We start from the raw sequence: 19,779 nt of genomic DNA on the forward strand, positions 1-19,779 counted from the left end.
TATGACATGTATTTATGTGTTAAGAATAAATTCATTTCATTCTCTTCTTTATTTTATTTTTTTTAATGCCACGCGGTGGTCTTTTTCGGTCTCGGGCCGGTTTCGAGCTGGGCTTGGGCCGGGCTCGGGCCTAAGGTAAAGGGGTGGCGGGCCGGGCCATGCAGGCCGGGCGGGTAACGTAGATTATTTCCTGGGCCCGGGCCGGGCCCAGGCGGAAAAAATCGACCCGTGCAGTGCTCTAGCCCCCACTACGGCGTGCCTCATAATCAGATCGTGGTTTTGGCACTTAAAACCCCATAATTTAATTGCAACTCCGTCAAATAGCTTCAACTATATTCCTTTCTAGAATACTACGTTCTTTGTCTTTTAATTGCGCACACTGGACGCCATTTCACGTTTCAAGCCGCATTTCGATGGAGGCGAAATGCGAAAACACCCGTGTACTTAGATTTAGGTGCACGTTAAAGAACCCCAGGTGGTCCAAATTTCCGGGGGCCCCACTACGGCGTGCCTCATAATCAGAACTGGTTTTGGCACGTAAAACTCCAAAATTTCATTAATCTTTTCTAATCAAGCAGCACAAGATACGCACTAGCATGCATTTCCCATATGCAGAGGCAAAATATATCGTAGTAATGGATTCATACATATTTGCCTTAAGAAAAAAAATCAACTTTCAAAACACGTCGTCTGCTTTTTATTGTCTAAAATACATCATACCTAAAGTGCAAAAGAAGTTTGGAAGCACGTTCACTTGTTCACGAAACCAGCCAGCAATTTTTTTAAAGAAGACGCTGATGCATGTAGAAAGAAACAAAACAAGAACCAAAAATAAATGACCTGCATTTCGGAGTGTACCATGTGGCGGAAAACTGTCAGCTAGGCTAAGTGGCGACAAAGTGATATAAGAAAGTGAGGTGCTGCTAGCTTCGAATCTGCTAACTCACGGCCGTGGTATTAGTGATTTTGAGCTGTCGTCGCTCAGAGCGCTCGGCTATCGCTTCGATATGCTGCGGCAGGCGAAAACTAGGTTTACATATCTACCATAATACATTCCGCGACCTTGTTATGAAAACTGCGATTTTGGAACGAATTTAGCCATTTAGAGAGCCATTTAGAGAGCTGCGGCTGCAACCAGCTCTAAGCTAAGTCAGTGAAATTGATAAATCCCCGGAAATATACCAATCGATGTCCAATACTTTCATCGCAAATCGCTTTTTACTTGATAGAAAAGCCTCGAAAATTTTAACATTTCTATAGACTCCCATACTTCAAGCTTCGCCCGGAATTTGGAACTGGTTTTTGACCGTAAGTATAATGGTACCGCTTGCATGAAATGTCGGGCTAGGCGCGTAGAGTCTATTTCCATGGGAAATTTCTGAAAGATAACTTCTATGATTAGTTATTTGCGAAAAACAGCGCTCTCCCATAGAAAATGCGCATGTTTTCAGAGGGGGCAAGTAACAGAGAGACACGTGATGTCAATTCAACAACAAGTCACAATCATAGTCAAGCAATATAAGTACCTCGGCGTATACATAAACGAAGAAAAGACTTACTCAAGATAATCTGAAAATAAAGGGGAAGCGGAATGCAGCAATAATGAAACACAGAGCACTGTGGGGCCACAATAAGTATGAGGAGGTGCATGGAATCTGGAAAGGAGTAATGGTGCCATCGCTAACGTTCGCGAATACCATTCTAAGCTTAAAATCGGATATCTTGTCAGAGATGGAAGTTAACCAAAGATCGGTACGCCGGTTGGCTTTGGGAGCCCACAGTAAAACCACAAATAGGGCAGTGCAAGGTGACATGGGTTGGGCCTCCTTCGAAGTCAGAGAAGCACAGAGCAAAATTAGTTTTGAAGAAAGACTCAGGAACATGGATGAAAATAAATGGGCGGCTAAAGTGCACAAGTATGTCTAGCTAAAAAGCGTGGACACCGAATGGAGGAAGAAATCAAGAAAGCTGACAAGCTAGTACAGGATGATTCAAACTGTGAATATGCAACCAGGAGTCATCAAAAAGAAAGTGGCAGGAACAGAGACAGTGAAGTGGATGCAAATAATGCAAACAAAAAGCACCATGGATATTTGCGAGGACGAGAAGAAAGAAATTAGAAGGGGGAAATCTGTACGATAACACGAAGGGCAGTGCTTTGCTATTTGAGGCTCGAGCCAGTTGCCTAAGGACCAAGACATACCGGAGCAAATATTCGGAACTAGATGAGGCATGTGTACGCTGCAGCAAAGATCCGGACACCACTCAACACATCCTAATGGAATGTAAAGGTGTTTACCCAGTGAGGACAGTAGGTAACGTACGCCTTCCAAAAGCGGTTGGGTAGACGGAAGACGGGATAGACGGAAGCATCAACCGGTCAGCAGTCGAGATAATGAGGAGACGTTTAGAGTATTGGTGGAAAAAAAGCAGGGAAGAGATTGATACGACCTAATTTGATCTCTTACAGTCATATGTAGCGGAAGAAAAGCGGAAGTCATATGTAGCGGAAGTCATGTTGAACAAGAAGAAAAAAAAAAGGGGGGGGGGGGTAACTGATATGTATACGTACGTAATAAATCAAGCAGGCTAGGTAATTATTTGTCACCGCCCCGCTTCAAAGGGGATGCCATTAAATTATCACCATCATCATCATCCTAATTCCTGGTCATGATGAATGCCAATAGGTAACCACTCGCCCAGATTTCAGTTTTTAGACTTAAGGGGTACTTTGCATCATTCGCCCCTGGCGTGCACACGGAGAAGGGGGGGGGGGGGGGGGTGTGGCTTGCTCGACAAAAGCCTCTACCAGAGGAACAACGCCAACGAAATCGCGATGTTCCAAGTCGCCTACTGGACCCAACAGCCACGAAAAGAAGAAGGCCGCTCAGAGGTCACGCTGCAACGGAGAAAAGTGGAGAGCAGGGTCTCAGTTTAGAAACCGTCAGTCTACGAAAAAAAAAAAAAGCATGGCCAGATTATGGGCGATCATGAACAGTCGAGACCGAAGAACGCCTGGTACACAATCGCTGCACAGAGACAGGGTTTTGTCAATTGTCCAGTGGATACAAGGGGAAAAGATGTCACTTATTTGCGACGAGACCAGTGACTGCGGCCATCATGAGCAACTCTGTTGTCGTTTACCTTTGCGAGGAATGAAAATTGGCCAACTGAAGGTGTTTTAATCTTTTTTCGGTCTTGAAAGACTCACAGACGTGGACCACGGGCCGGTATTGGTTGGGTTGGTCATCGATGTTCCCTAGAGCTCTGTGAGATCAGTGCTTTGACGGGGCTTCTATACTATGCCTGGTCGCGTATCTGGCGTACAAGCGAAGTGTAAAAACAGAATGGTAAACTTGTATACGTTCGCTGTTATGCCCACTGCTCAAAACTGGTACTCGTCGGCGGACGTTTGTCGGGAGCAAAGACCAAAATGTTGTTCGATTCTTTTTGCCACTCTGCAACTTGCCTACAACTTAATTGAAAATAGTGCTGATATGCCACGCAATTTTTTTCAAGAATTTGCCATGCTGTCGGCACAACCATAGTCTTTGTCCACATCTAGGTTGGCATGCCACTCGAAAGTTGTTAAGGACATTCGGGAGAGCTACGCAGATCTCTCGAATGCGAGATTGCGAACTAAACGAGGTTACCCGAGAAACAGGCGAGGGACTTATTTCTCAGTTAATGAGCTTCGGCATTCTGCACTGTTTGGAAGTCGCTCGCCCTATTTTCCAGCTGATTCTGAAGGTTTGTCGGGCTCTTGAGGACCCCCAAAATTGATCTCACAACTGCATCTAATCAAGTCCGGCATCAACGAGACGCAATGCGACAAATGAGGTACGATGTGATAGTTTTTCAAAAGTTGTCTTCAGAAGCTTCCTATATATCGGCGAGACTATAACTGCCATTGAAATTCCTGAATTCTGAAAAAGGAAGATAACGAAGAGAATCGAGGCGAATTTGGAAATTGAACATTTCTACGCGGGACGAAAGAGGAGCTTTGTCCGTAGGGGCGTTGTGGTGTCCGGCCTATCGCCGCAGCCGTTAATGCGCAGGCGCGCAAAACGAATAAAAGGCGTGCGTTGCAACCTGCGCGCGGGCTTATCTCGACCAGCCACGCACCGATTAACATGTGGCAATAAACGTCGCTTCGCCCCTGGAAACTTGTGTGCTCCTTCGCATGAACCACGCAACACAACAGGCGTTTTTTTTTTTTTCTTCTTCTTCGGAGCTTGATGCCTTTATCCAGGACATCCAGAAAAGGTTAACACGGGAGACTTTTGACCTTGCATGGGCCGTGTAGAGATTCCGGAATTTCTCAGTTAGAGATAGCTATTGCTTTCGGCTTGCTTGAGGTATATATAGACGAGAACAGCTTGTGCACTGAAATTTGGCTCCTGAGATCACAAAACGCTAAGGGGGGGGGGGGGGGGATGTAATAATGACCGTCTATATATGGCTGACTTGAGTTGATAAGAGTGTTGTTTCGACACAACAGTACTCAGGGAATTTTGCAGCGTTCTTCAGCTGTTTTCTACAATTCCTGTAACAAGCTGCTCCTTCATTTACGAAGCTGGCACATGTAAATCCCTAAGCTAAGAAAACGATGTCGCAGGAGCGGCTTCTTTGACTGCGCAGGATACATCGCCACTTGGATTTCATTTGACATTGTTTTGGTTCACTACACAGCAAAGACACGCAAGCAATTGGTGTGAATGAATTTCAATTTTGAAGGTGGAAAATCATAATCATGTGGATTTTGGTTGGATGCCGGGACATTTCCTAAATATTACATACCTGGAAATTGTCCTGGCCTGTACCACCGTCCCCTTCTGGACGAGACCGGGGTCCCTCAGCCTGTTAAATTTGGCGACGGCTTGAAAGTTTCACCACCTGCTGTTCTGTCGTGCGCGAAGACCTATCGTCTTCTCAAGTCTTGTGGGCACACCACATTTCCTTCTGTATAGGCCACATGTACGAACTTCCTTTTCATTGGTCGAACTGAACTACCAAAATTTATCTGTAGTAGTGTCCATAAATGAATTTTTCCAGCGCTATGATGCTTTCTTCTAGCACTATCACACTAAGCGCAGTCCATTTTTTTTTCAAGCAGCGCATTGCTACGTTATAGTTATGCCTGGCTATCTATATCGCTATAAATATTCCCCTAGGTGTAACTTACTACCAACTTTTGGCGCAACTGTTTGTCCATGTTGTTCCTGACACTTTCTGTGAACATTGTTTTTCGTTATTCTTGACTAGGCACGTACACTGCCGCCTTTATTTCGCACAGCATTTTTGTTTGGTGTAGTTTCTTATTGTGCTTTGATTTATCTGATTTATTGTATTTGTTCTCATTTACTGTTTGTATTATGCTTCATTCAGCTGTAGCTGCCGCCGCATGCAATGCTGGACGGTGTCCTTATGGTTTCTAAGCTAAGTAAATTTGCAGCAGAGAACTACGAAAACAGTTGATATTTCAGATGCAGGGGATTTATTATTTCGTATAAACGAGACTGTGACAGAAAGTGCCTTTTTTTGCTTTGTGATTCGGCAGTAAGAAATGCCATATTGCCATAATATTTTGCGGTTATCCGCATGGGCTCGGGTTCACACTTGTCTGGGCACACTTGGGCAGGTCGGGTGGATGCACATTGTGATGTGAATATACGGCCTGTAGTGACAAATACGGGCGCCAGCAGAAGACGAAGAAGAAGACGCTTCTTGATGTTGGTGCTCGCACTAGCTCCGCTTGGCCGTTGCCTGTTTCTGGCATCCATAAAAACGCCAAGCGCATCTCACCTTGAACGCGTGCTATCAATTTGGTTTTACTGCATTTCAGTGCGCGTGCAAATGTCAAAAGGCGTAAGATGTAGTGGCTATTTGCAATGGTGGTCGCACCAGCGCAATGTTCTTGTAATAAATTATTTTGATTGCAGCAAAGTTTACGGCTCGTTTCTTTGGCACGTCTAAATGTTCAGCAACTGTGCGTCTGATTGACCGCATGCAGGCTACTTACATACACAGCTACTGCGGCGTATGGACGGATTCTTGCAAAATACGAGGTGCAAAATATGCTTCACTTTACGATGAGTCAACGGGGAGGCTCAGTAAGTGCTTGACAATTTTGCACCGAGCCCGGTGTCAGAGAACAGCTAAAATTTATTACTCATACTTCCGCGGTATTGACACTCGGAGAGCCCGATATAGAAGGGTGACAGTTTGGGCTAGTTGTTATTCCATAGTGTAGTAAGTTTAAAGAGCAAACGAAGACGGGACGACAAGAAGCACAGACAAGCGCTTAATTACATTTATTGGACTAAGGCCCGATATAGAGTCCTATAGCTTCCTGCCGTGAAATATGCCCATGGGAAGTGGTGCCTTCAGAATGGCAGGGCTGTAAGCCAAAATGGGTTATTAAACTTCAAGGGTGTGCTCTCAGCAAGGGTTCGCGCTTTAACATAATTATTTCGACAACAATTTTGACATTTCCGTCGACTCGGTTTTCAAACTCGGGTTTCAAACTCAGTATACTAACTTTACGATAGTATATTATCTCTAGAGGAAAATCTGGCCGAAAGAAAGCGGCAACCACAAAGGCGCCGCCATGTTGGATTACGATCCACTTTTGTAGCGCGAAGAATATTCAAAATGTTGTGCAAGAACAAGCATATACACGTATCACGTATATACTCATGAACGGCGTTTAAAGTTCATTCCGCATATTTTTCAGAAAGATCGGATGGATGTTTATAAAATTTGTACGTAAAATTAACGACTGACTGAAAAGATGCGTTTTTAGGCGCCTGAACTAGATGGCGCCGCTGTACAGAAGGAGTCTCGTGATCGCGTTGATTGCGCGTCTCGTCGTCTGCTACCGCGCGCCTGCACAGTGTAGCAACATGGCGGTGCTCTTGCAGTTGTCAATTCCAATGCATGGACGCTATGGGCAGCTTTTCCTCTAGAGTTCTGAGACCGCTCAGAACATGAATCGAGACAACCTCGCCGATGGAAAGATTGCCTATCGTACTGGTTAAAACAAGCCATGTTCTTCTCGTTAAACGTGGATTTATATTTTTAATTCTTCACTAAAAGTCGCCGAAAAATGACCTTTGTCGCCCCACGCGGCAACATGAAGATGCATGAGAGGTCCACCACGTGACCTTCTATTAGTGTGCACGGTTCCTGGTACAAAATGCAGTACATTTTTTGGGTTATAACTTCTTTCTAGATAGATATATTTTATTCATATGAAAGACAGAGAGGTCGACCTGAGCTAATGTGCTCTACTCTGCTACTGTGTACTGAGGAGGAAGGAAGGGGAGGGAAAGGGAATGAAAGTACTGTAGTGGATGATGGTGACAAGAGGAGTGGTGAGTGCTTATGTAAGTTCGTTCTAACTTACATTGTGCAGATAGGCCTTCGTTTGTATATAGTGAGCAGAAAAGTGGCGCTGACTTTGCCTTCGTTTTAGATGAGTAGGCTTGGCTCGTCTATCGACAGATTCACGACGACGGGGGCCATCCAGCCAGGACGTAGGCGTGTACTTTGGGAAAAAGCGGTACAATTATAAGAAAAGTCTGCACAACTCATTGTTATTGTACTAGCTTTTAATTTTCAAAAGCCGTTGAAAAGGTCAGAATGTAGGTGGTTAACCAGTTCCACTCGCTCATATAAAGCAGAACCAACGTTTATAGATACTTAAACGTTGAGCACATGGAGGAAGTAAAAATATAGGAGGAAGCATTACATCACGCAGCCAGCCTTGGCAAGCGAACGCTCCCTGTGTAGCCAGCAGTGGTGGCCCAACACGTGACCTTTTGCTAGGTTGGCTAGAATGGGAAGGCTAGAATGGCTAGAATGGCTAGAATGGGAAGGCCACAGCAGCAGTCTGCTGTGGCCGATGATGCCTGGTTGTAGCCACGCACGTAGCTTTACGATTCGCTTCTTCAGCAGCGGTTCGTACCTTGCGAGGAAACGCCATAACGTGTGCCGAAGAGGTACCCAGGATACGTGGCGCACATCTAACACTGGGATAGCGTTCATTGCGCGCCTCGTCTGAATCGCATCTCGCCGCACGCGGCGGTTGTAGGCACCTTAACTAGATGGCGCCACCATACTGGCGGAGGCTCGGGTCGTCTGCGCCTGCGCGCTTGCCTATAGGACACGTCTAAAGGGAATTTTTCTTCTGCCTGATAGCAAGCGCTTGCGTGGCTTAGTGGTAAAGTATCCGACTCACACGCAGCGGGCCTGGGCTCGATCCCGGCGGAAAGCGAGTACTTTTTTTCGCATTTCCGGTGATAGCGGTTACGGGGCGGTGGCGGCATCATCGCGACCAGAAACGGCTATTGGAATAACAGCTTACGCTGTAAAACAACTGGCCGCAGGTGGGGAACGAACCCACGTCTTCGCATTTGGCGTGCGATGCTCTCACCATTGAGCTACCGCGGCGCCATTTTCCCATCCACTTTCTGGGGTATTTGTCTTACAAGTAGAATTAACCCTGGGAGTGTTAGCTAGCGCCACCACTCACAAACCTGTATTCACTGCAAAAGATTAAACAAAACAACATTGATCATTACCAGACTGCAGAGTTTGCATTGAACGAAACGCCGCCTGTTGTGTTAACCAATATGGTAGTGTTCTTTATTTGAGAAGGACTTCCCAGCTGCAGCATCTACTTGGCTGGGCAGCCTCACAAGGAAACCGTTGTGGAATCTAAAGAACAAACAGAAGGGACCTTGGGGCCTTTTATATCCATTAGAATCATTCTAAAAGCTGGTCAATGCCCTTGAAAACAAACTCAGTTGTGCATTCAGTCTAACCCCTTTGCATGCCAAAGCTGTGGCAGAGTTTATGCAGTCAGTTGGTGATGTGCCAAATATGGGTTGCCTAGAGCATTCTGCTGCCCTGACGGAGCATCAGTTGTACGTTTTTATTGCGTCACAAGGATTCATTTTTTTTTGCTTAAACGTATCAATCAGCAGGGCAGTCAGAATAAACCTAAAAACACTGAAATCTTGCGAGTTGTAGAAGAAATTTTCCCATAGTTGTTTTCCTCACTTAAATTAACAATTTTATGATCAGATCTATTGCTGCCTACAATCATGGGAAATTGCTTATTTGAGCGTCGAAAGCACATGCTACAGGTCTGCAAGCGCTGGCAAAAAGTGGTTTGCACGTCGAGAAGTAATCAGGTAATGACTGCAGTTTACAGGTCATACGGCACACATAGGGTGATCGACTGCTGACCTCGAGGACGACGGTCGCATCTTGAGGGAGTCGAAATGCAAGGCGCCCGTGTCACGTACGATGTTAGTGCGCGTTAAAGAACCCGAAGTGGTCGAAATTATTCTGAAGCCCCCCATTAGCCCCTATGACCTTTATCCGCTTCACTAAATGTGCACGAAAAGAAAACGCGTTTGATTCTATCGATGTAATGTGAACTGGGCACGTGAAATTACACAGGAGTGATGATGTGGTCTGATAAAACGTTATTTTCGTGATAAAGACGTATGCTTTGAAGCTCGCGGTACCCGAAACCCCTTTCACTTCGGTGGTAGAGATGCAGCCGACGCGAGGCTGGCGATGCGCTCATTTCGACTGCGTGCCTTACCGATGATGATGATGATGATGATGATGATTTATTGGCATCCCCACGTAATTGGGGTCATGTCTCACATACACGAAGAGATATGTGCAGGGGTGCTATAACGTAAAATGATTCCAAATTGTTTTGATTCCAATTTCTGCAATCGGCCTCCACGGTTGGTCAAAACATTTTCGGGCCACTCCCAACTTCGCCTGTCTGTCACGCGACGTCGCGAAAACCATGATAGCTCCCCATCTGATATAACGTGTACACACTGATTATGCATGACTAAACCACACAAAAGAAAAATAATCATTCTGATTCGACGCCTTTTCACCATTAGCCCTCTGCTATTGGTCCAATGTTTTCTGGCTACGCCCACTTCGCCTGTCTGTCACGCGACCTCTTAAAACCGCGAAAACTCACCACGTCAAAGTGACGTGTACGCGAAAAAAAATTGCCCGCCAATCCACCCTGTGAAGGTGGTTGGAAAGCGAAGCTTTTTACGCCACCCTCACGGTGACTGCGGCGCACTTGATTTTTTTGTTTCGAGCGCTTTTTTTCTTTCGAGCGCTTTCTTTCCGTGGTCCCTTACAAAAATAGTTCTGCAGCACAGTGTGCGTGTGTTCAAATTTGAGAATGATCAGACTACCTAACGCTGCAACTAGAAGAAGAATTATTTATAATTAAAAACGCACACTAAACTGCGAAAGAATTCCAGCAGAAGAAACAACGTTCTGATTCTGAAGCAGGTTCTGATTTGCCACAATCACAATTCTTTTTTTTTTTTCGTGCGCTTTTTTTCCTTGCATTTGCGTGGTCCCTTACAAAAACAGTTCGGCCGTATGTTGGGTCTTGCTGCCTGGCCTGACGCACACGTTCCGCTTCTCTAGCGGCATATGCTGGGTCCTGCTGCCTGGCATGACGCATACGTTCGGCATCTTGTGCGAGAGCTGCTGGGTTTTGCCTACGACGCTATTGAGCGAGACGATTTTGTTCTTTCCGCCGAGCCTTATATTCACGCTCTTCTTCTGCCGTCTTTACTTTCCGTGGTCTACCCATAGTGGGGTAGTCTAGAAAATGAACCGAAGCAGTTACTAGGCTGGAAGGGTTTCGAATGACGTCAACCCTCTTTCAAGCAGCTGCATAAGCTTTGCAACAGCTGCAATCTAATCTTACGGACCGCGCCGAGCCTGTTTCCGTTCTTTGCCCGCAGCCCTTATCATCCATCATGTTGGCTCATCACTTTGAAGCTTGTTTTTGTGGTTTTTCTTGCGAAAACGAGTGCTTAGTTGTACGCTGAATGCCTGAATTCAAGTAAGCTATACTGCTATACCTGCAATTGCTGGCGGTTCGTCGGGATCGTTTTTTGATTACAACGACGGACACGACAGAATCCTTGGCTGGTAGAGGTACAAAGCTTCGCTTTAAAATTCATTAATATGCCGAACAAAACTGAAAATTTTTCTGAATAGCCACCGACTGCCACGTTCCGAAAGGAATAGAAGATAGCTGCCCGCTGATCGCTCAGGCCCTCGCTACTCGCACCTGCCGGTGAGCATGTATTTATTTGCGCATGATAAACCTTTTTGCGTGGCCGTAAAACGTTATCGAGCCCTTTCGGCATGCATACGACATCGCTCTGCCAACTCTTCCTTGCTGAGGATCCTGTTTTAGCGGCATTCTTATCCTTCCGTTGCACGCCGCCGCGACTTTCGACCAGCCACCGCAAGCTAAGTAAGGCGAAGTGGACCAATCGGAGAAGCCGGCACACCCTCTTCATGCGGTTATCTATTTTCACTGTGCTGGCTCCGCCCCATCGAACCCTCTCCACTAGAGCGCGCTCCTCGCCTCTTGAATTTAAAGTCCCTATATAAGAAAAGTACCCCCATCCTTTGATCAACGCCGCTTCTCTCTCTCCTGTATCTACGATTGGACGATGATAGCGCGCGCTTTCACATCTTTATATTTTGTTGTTGTTTTTTTTTTCGCCTCAGAGCCATGTTGAAAGTCCTCTGCGCAGCCGCAGTCACCGGCGGCGGCTGCGGAGCGCGCCCAGCCTGAAAGCTTCAACGTGGACTTTCTAGGTGCGCCACCGTCGACTTGCTTTCGCAAGCAAAAAGTAAAGAAAAAAACAACCGCTTTTGGAGAGGAGACGGCGGAGGAAAGAGTAGATGGCGGTACTTTTCTTATATAGGGACTTTACTTGAATTAAATAAGAAAAACCGCTGAGTGTAGACAATGTTATTGGTTCTGAAAGCGAACAAAGGCGAACTCCTATAAACGAGGACAGTGTTTGATTGTGTTGTTCAGACAACGCTGCGGGACACCGCCCGATGCTTGCGTTGGTGGTTAGGTAAATTTGACGTCAGGAGTTTGGAATCAAAACAGTTTGGAATCATTTTACGTTATAGCGCCCCAGATCTGTTGCGTTCGTTGAAGAAGATAAGGGTGGTACCAAATGGGGCACCCAATTGTAATGTGTTGCAAACATGGTGGAACTGTCAAACAAAGTTCTCCTTGTCTGAATAAAGTTAACAGATTTACAGGATGGCCCAAAACGGGGCGTTTGTATTGAATGACAGCTAGGAACTTGTTAAGTAGGACTTATTTACACCCGTGCGTTAATTCTATCAGGAACTGCACGTCTGCGCAACAGCCACGACTCTCCGGCAGCACAATCATACGGAACAGTCCTCGCTTGCCTCGGTCACTCACCTTTGATACTTCAATAGTGCTGTTATGCGTTACATTCAAACGGAAACGACTATTCAGCGTCGTACGGTATATCAATAACACTTCCACACACACACACACACACACACACACATATATATATATATATATATATATATATATATATATATATATATATATAGTGGTTTTGCCTGCTATGCATATTATTTCTGGCAATGACAATTTTCCGTGTAGTATTTACTAATAAGAGTGTTTGTTACTGTAAACACGTGCGCTTATTCCGGTTGGGAGTTCTCACTTTTTCAATTAGTGCATTTAGAATATTTGTTATTTCTTCCCTTACATATATATCGTGAATATATGTCTATGTACCCTTTGATTTAATTACCTAGAAATACATTGGTCATTCTTCGCGCCGCGCAGTTGATAAACCTGGTTTATTTCACTCCAATATTGGTTTCTTCGATCACTGTCCCTGATCAATATCCACCAACAAGAAGCGCGCGTAAAATGACACGATATCAATAATAAAATTTTCTTACGTAGCTTCATGTTGCAAAGATACCAGTTACTCCTAGAAGGCAGTGGTAAAAACAGCAGTTCACCTGGCTAAAACTACATTTGGTACCGGCCGTCAAGAGTCATGGGCGCACCAAAGCAACTAAAACATTTAAAAAATGTACTGCACAGACGTTCTGCGAGAAAAAGTGGGCGTCCGCCAGCGTCCGCGTAGCGAACGCGCGCTCGCTAGCAGATGACGCGCTTGACAACGACAGCAAAATTGAAGACGTCGCGTTGTATAATCCATGCCTCAAATATACAGGGTGTTTCAGCGAACCCTTTCAAAATTTATTTAAGGTTGCTTGTGGTAGATAGCCCAATTCTAGTTAATGAGCTAGTCTACTCGAAGAAGCGGACATTACTTGCGCAAGAAATTGAAATGCATAATCGAATAATTAATAAAAAATCACTAAGTAACTTTTTAACTAATTACCTGATGGCCCATATTGCAATTTATAAATTGTAGCCGTGGAGTTCGCAAGGCGGATCCACTTGGAAGGAATTCCGGGATGACACCTGTTTGGAGCTCTGACGTTTTCTCCACGTGTTGGGCCACCGCACTCGGCTTCAATCGCGTTGCGGTATATGCTCCCTCTTATCTTTTGTAGCGTTAGCTGCACTGACCTAGCCAAGCCCGTTTCGCGCGGCACATCAAGAGCCGTGCTGCGCATGCGCAAGGATCAGTGATGTCACACGGCTTGCGCACCGGAGCCACCGGAGCCGGCACCTCTCGCGCACTTTCGCCGCCGCCGCCGCGCGACTCACCGCCGCCGGTCTGCGCATTCCAGAGGAGTGACGTCGTAGCCGTGGTAGACGCACTGGCGCAGGCGGGCGCTCGCTGTGCAGTCGCCGTCTGACACTGCGCTGGAGCCGCTGCGCTTCTGACTTGCGTTTGCCAGTGTGGTATAGCCATGGAGAAGGAGAGCGCAAATGCTGCTCAACAGCGCAGAAGAACGGAGAAGCTTGACTCATCGGATCCCGAAGTAGTTGCCTGGCAATTAGCGGTTGAGCGTAGGAGACAACCAGGAAAGCTAAGAATAATCAGCTGAACCTTTGCTAACGCTACGTATATCCTGGCATAGCCGAGCTAAGCCACTGCAACTTTTTTTCCTTCCTCCATGGTTGAGCAGAACGATGGGCGGCTTTCACAATTTGCGAGGCGCGCTGAAGGTTACATACTAAAACTTGTGGAGTCGAGGTGGTTCACCGAAAGTGAAGCCGGTCGCCGCCATCTTGCTCGGGGCAAGAAGCCCGCGCCGCCGTCTTAAGTCCTCGTAGCATGCAGAGCACGGAGTGTGCTGTCCAGCTGCTGTTGTAATTGCATTTAATGATTGTGGCATGCTTTTCTAGAGCATTGGCGCGCCTCAGTAGGTCATGGTGAAATTCGTGCGTTTCTTTCGGCTGTACAAATCGGCTTAAGAAGACGCCGGGAATAACATTTCACCTGTTATTCCACGTCTCTTATTGTTTGCTTACGGCCGTCTGTGTGGTGTGCGTTTTCTTCTGTTGGGAACCATTGGGAAGGTGCGCGTATGTACATGGCGTACTACATTACACGGGTCCCGATGTTAAATTTACGCCTTAAATACTTATCGGCGCTTGGCTACGCGTAGTTGGGCTGGGATTTCACCGCTAGCTTGCAGCGCGCTCGAGTTGTGCTCGAACACGCGTGGGGTCTGATTGTACGTACTGCAATGTGTCTGTTTGTAATAGGACTGAAGCACAAGATGCGCTTATGTACCGAGCATTAGGTGCTCGTCCGCGTCTGTCGTGTCTTCTTCGTGTGCATGTGTACTTTTTTGCACTGTATCTGGAAGTAACTACGTTAGACCACCTAGCCCAACAGACTGTGGTTGGTACACAGTCTGTGGACCAACCGAGGACATTAAAATGTCCTCGGACATTTTAATCGTCGTAAAAGTGTAAATGTAGATAATTGGCAGCTTCATAACCGATTATAAACAATCTACGTAAACCAATAAAAACATTAATCAGAGAAAATAGCCATAGGGGAACATAGCTAGGGCTCCATCGTAAATGCTTATAGTATACGGGCGGGCCAACTTGAAATTTGGGAGTGGGCTAACTGAAATTTCCCGCCCCCAAATTTCAGTGGGCCCACCCCTAAATTTCAAGTTGGCCCATCCCCAAATTGAGGTAGGCCCATCTCCAAATTGAAGTTGGCCAACCCCAATTTTCAAGTTAACCTAACCCCGAAATTCAGGCTGGCCCACCCCCAATATCAAGTTGGTCCGCCCCCAAATTTCAAGTTGGCCCACCCCTACTATAAGCTTCCGCATGGATTTTCTATGGAGCCCTATATATCCCTATGGGTATTCTTAGTGATCAATTTTGTTATTGGTTTAAATTGCTCCTAATCAATTATAAAGCTACCAATCACCTACATTTACACTATTATAACGATTAAATGTCTTCGAAAATTATGCATTTTTGTGCAGATATAAGACCTTACACAATTCGCGTGACGGAGTTGGGGTACACGCCAAAGAATGCTTGCGCATTAAAACAAGCTAATCATTAAAATGCTTTCATGCACACAAAAAATGTAAAATATATTACTGTAGCTAAGTTGCCTCATCGCAAGTAAAATATTTTTGTGAGATGAACAAATATGAACAAAATGTACTCGAGTGCCGCGTGTATTCCGCGGCCGCAGCCTGCTTTTGCTCCCGGCAATATAGCCACCGGTGGCTTCACTCCATGGAGGAAAAAAAAATACTAGGAGGGAGCGTCACGTGATTCCGCTAGCCTCCATGCTTCACTCGCTCTCGTAGGCGGCCGCAGTGGCTGCCACTACAGATAACCTGCTTGGGCGGGCTATCGGCGTTTTAACGCGATAGCGTTTAGGGCCCCGCGTCCCAGAAAATCCGGCGTCGGCAACCGGCGTGTGATCGCGGGTGGCGGAGAAAATCATCCAACTACACCGACCGCGCAGGCCCTCCACGTGGTGCAAGGTTTCGGTGAACAAAAATTGAATTTCTCACAGTGAAATCGGTCAGAAAAATGGTTAAGTACGATTTTAACATTCGGTGTCGGATTCGCCGTCGGATTGTTTACTAATCGGCGTCGGATTGTAATTTGAATGTACGAGAAAACCTAATTCTGCTACGAGGAAACTCAAACATTTCTACCATGCAGACCTGCGCGCGTCGGGCCAATAGCAAACAATTATAAAATAATTTTTAAATGTGCTAGGGCCTTCACATTTTAATATTATAAGACCACGTATATTGCCCCTGGCAAAGCGTCTTTCCAGCAATGCATCACAGTTTAAAAGTGAAGCCGACTTTAAGGGGATCGGTGTAAGCTTCGTAAGCTGGCTTTCCCAGGTTCAGTGTTGCAGTGAATGGAGTCTACTTACCGTATGCGAACGATGCGATGCGAACGGCTCCCGGTAATGCTGTCACGTTCTAATCTTAACGGCGAAGCTTAAGTTTTTTTTTTCTTCCTTCATGACTATTGACATCGCTCTCACTTCTCAGCGTTGCTGGAGGAGGGATTCGTGCATTTTTTGGAGGGTGCTCAGACAGAAAAAATTCTGCTCACAAAACATCCACGTGCTTTTTGAAGTAACCGCTGCAGGTGTAAAAACTTCTGAGGGCGAGCTTTTCGTTGCGCCATAAAAAACTAAGTCCTTAAAAATTGGTTCTCTATGCGTCTGGTTTTGGACGCCACTTAATCTCGAAGGCACTGCTTTTGCCGCATCGTAACGACTCAGCTCGTCTTCATACGAGCGGAATTAATGCCTGGCGCATCGAAGTGCGGACACTGCAAGAACCTCAAAATAAGCGTTACATTATATTTTGTTCACAAGAATTATTGCGAAATCAAACTATCATCAACGCGTAACACGTACGGCTGTTCCAGTTTCGGTTTTGTGGAGGAAATGGTTCTTTTCTTTTCTCGACGTCTGGCCACTACAACAGGAAGTTGTCACCGCTTTCCCGACAGACAGACACGCCGCCTACTTTTTTTTTAGAACCGTGGAACGGCTGATGTGGGCTCCGTTTTTACGGCACCTTTTCGTAGCGGTCCCGTAGAGACCCCGTCCTGTGCACCCCGATGTTTGGTGCCCCGTGGACGAGAAATCGACACGCCATGTCTTCTCCGAGGACCACAGCGCTCGGCGCAGTGCTGATTCTGGTCGTGCTTCACGTAGCATCCGCTTTCTACCTCCCCGGCCTTGCCCCCGTCAACTACTGCAAGCCAGGCTCGACAACCAAGCAGTGCCAAGTAAGAACGCGATGATCTCGGCGGCCCCCGCAAACGATTCGTGTGATTCGCACGCGATGATTTTGTGCATCGCTATTGACACGACGCGCCGAAGCACAGCTCGAACTTTGCCGAGTTGTCGCCGCAGCGCCTCGCCTGCCGCAGGTGTTTCAGCGGGCTGCGTCACCGAGCTGCGCTCGTGTCGTTCGTTGTATACACGAAACCACACTGTTTGCACTGGCGTTTCGTTTTCTTGCGTTATTTTTTTTTTTTTTCTTCCTTAGCAAGCGCCGTCGACGTCTGTACGCGCCACGTTGTGCATCCGTGCCGGGGGGACCTGAAATTACGCGAATCACTATGCGAGGTGGTCTTTATGCGACTTGGCAGCGACGTCGCCCCTCGCGTAGCGGTACGAGCGCGACCGTGCGTGCAACATCTGCATGGAAATGATAGCGAAAGCGCTTGATCGCGACTGCAAGGTTGCGTCGTTTTAGCCGTTCCGCCGTCTAACCAGTGAGCGGCGCAGTCCGAGTCACGGGCGTTCTCGTAGCGCGGTTGCAAGCGCTAATACAGTTGTGACGCTGTGAATCATCGCATCTTTGTGGCGCGATAAGCCGGTGCGATAAATGAGCGCGAATGGTTCCTAGATTTCCACCGGACTGCCAGTCTTCTTCCGTCCGCCCGTGACAAGGCGGCGAAGAAGTCGCGCATCGTCTGCCCTGTTAGCGCCCGACCGTGACACTGCCCTAACGAGCAATCGAACCAGATCGGAAGAGGAACTATCAAACAGTCCTTAACCCGTTCCATTTGCACTGGCCCTGCGTGTTTGACGCTGCGCACAGGGCTATCGCGGTGTTTTGGAATGATGGCGAGCGCTCTCGCACGTTTGTCCAGATGTTGGTGCCTTTACGCAACCCCGCAGTTATGACGAAGAAAGGGATGTTAATTCTAGCGTCCTTTAACACTTGCGGAATGTGCAGTACGTTATGGAACGAAGCTGAAGGCGGCGCATGACATTTTTGAGTCCGCCACACATGCTCTATAACAGACTTGGGAAAAATCCCGACAGTGTTGTCATCACTTGAGCTCTTCATGATTGACGTTACTAGTCTTTGTTGTTTTAAGTGTAGCGTCAATCCGTCACTCTGTACTAACTTGTACATGACGTGCCCGTATGGGGACGTATTTTGCGACGATTGCTCTCGGCGATATTATCGCATTGGCCATCAGACGCGCGCTGATTGGCTGGTTAAGCAAAATTGGATGCGCACGTGCTCAACCAGCCAATTGGCGCGCGCCTGATGGCCGAGGCGATAGCGTCGCCGAAAGTGGTCGTGGCAGAATACGTCCCATGCACGCAACCGCAGGCAGTTTGCTTCCAAACTTTGTGAAATTTGTAGAAGTTGTGACCTTTGTCGAAATAGTTATTTTGCACTACTCGGGTTTTTTGTTGTATGTGCAGTGCTTAACTGTTTGAGTTAAGCATTGAATTTGAGTCTATGCCTTCGGGCCCTGAAATTCACACTTGCGACTTGGCGAGGTCGCACCACCAAGTTAAGGCTCATTCACACCGGCGACCGACAGTGGTCGCGCGACCAAGTTGGTCGCAAAGCGACCAGTCGCAAATGGTCGCAAATGGTCGCTTTTCTCGAAAAGCGACCATTTTGGGCCAGTCGCTCACTGCGCGATTTTTCAGTCGCGCGACCGTGGTCGCAAAGCTGCTCAACCAATCGGCGCCGTGCCGAAAGTGATGTGTGTCGTCGTCCACGCCAAATGCAATGCCCGCGTCACGATATGCAGGCTACAGACCGGTAATTGGTGTCTTGTCTTGTGATTCTGGGACGCAGCAGTTGCAGCAATGTGTCGAATGTGCGCGGTCGCATTCGCTGGAAGCTAAACAGCAGGAAAAGAAAGCACAACACAAACCCTTTTTCCAGCTGCCGTTCGTTGGATGAGCACGCCACCCAAAGGTGAACAGCGGGTGAACAGCTTTGCATGCACCGAATAACACGCAATGCGAACTAGAAATTACAACTTGCTCTCTCTCGATAATACTCGTTGTCATGCGCACAAAGTTCGGGCAGGAGGCGGCTTGCGTGGCCGGTCACTTCACACGAGCGGAGGCACGGGCGCACCCACGAGCGTCGGGTTTTCTTCGGAGGCTTCCGCGCTGCCACAGCTGACACCCCGGCGGAGCACATCAGCACAGGGACGGCGTCTTCCTGTTTCGCTCGAATCAAAATCCAGCCATCGCTCGAATCAAAATGCATGGCTGTTGCCGGACGCGAAACCAATTTACACAGTGCCAGCGAAGTGCGCGCTGACTGCGTAGATCCTAGAATTCTCACTGAAGAACGAGAATGTCCGGGATTGCGACTTGCAGGTCGCGCTCAGCCGGGCTTGCCGGTGTGAACATCAGTCGCCTTCGGTCGCTTTTTGTTCGCGAGTCGCAATGGTCGCGCGACCTCCTCAAGTCGCCGGTGTGAATGAGCCTTAGTCACAAAGCAACCAGTCGCAAAATGGTTGCTTTTCTCGAAATGCGACCGTTTCGGGCCAGTCGCTCACTGCTCGATTTTTCAGTCGCACTACCGCAGTCGCAGAACAGCTGAACCAATCAGATGCGAAGGAACAGGACGTCTGTATACGCCTGACGCGTATTTGTTTACGCTGCGAGACGTTGCAAGCAGATGTGA

General features: G+C 47.2%; 1 protein-coding gene and 1 non-coding gene across 2 annotated transcripts in view; one reads left to right on the top strand and one right to left on the bottom strand.

Annotated features, from left to right (window-relative positions):
• Window positions 1-8,382: 8,382 nt before the first annotated feature.
• Trnaw-cca (transfer RNA tryptophan (anticodon CCA)) lies at window positions 8,383-8,454 on the bottom strand. Its single transcript has one exon. It is a non-coding gene; the product is annotated as a tRNA-Trp (tRNA).
• An 8,371-nt stretch (window positions 8,455-16,825) lies between these two features.
• Window positions 16,826-19,779, top strand: part of LOC119441492 (transmembrane 9 superfamily member 2) — a 271,918-nt gene continuing 268,964 nt past the window's right edge. Inside the window, exon 1 of the mRNA XM_049661346.1 lies at window positions 16,826-17,107. Coding sequence (XP_049517303.1) covers window positions 16,937-17,107 — 171 coding nt within the window. The 5' untranslated portion in view covers window positions 16,826-16,936. The remainder of the gene's footprint in view (window positions 17,108-19,779) is intronic.

This window comes from Dermacentor silvarum, chromosome 2, assembly GCF_013339745.2.
Source record: "Dermacentor silvarum isolate Dsil-2018 chromosome 2, BIME_Dsil_1.4, whole genome shotgun sequence".
In the NCBI taxonomy this organism is placed as follows: Eukaryota; Metazoa; Arthropoda; class Arachnida; order Ixodida; family Ixodidae; genus Dermacentor; species Dermacentor silvarum.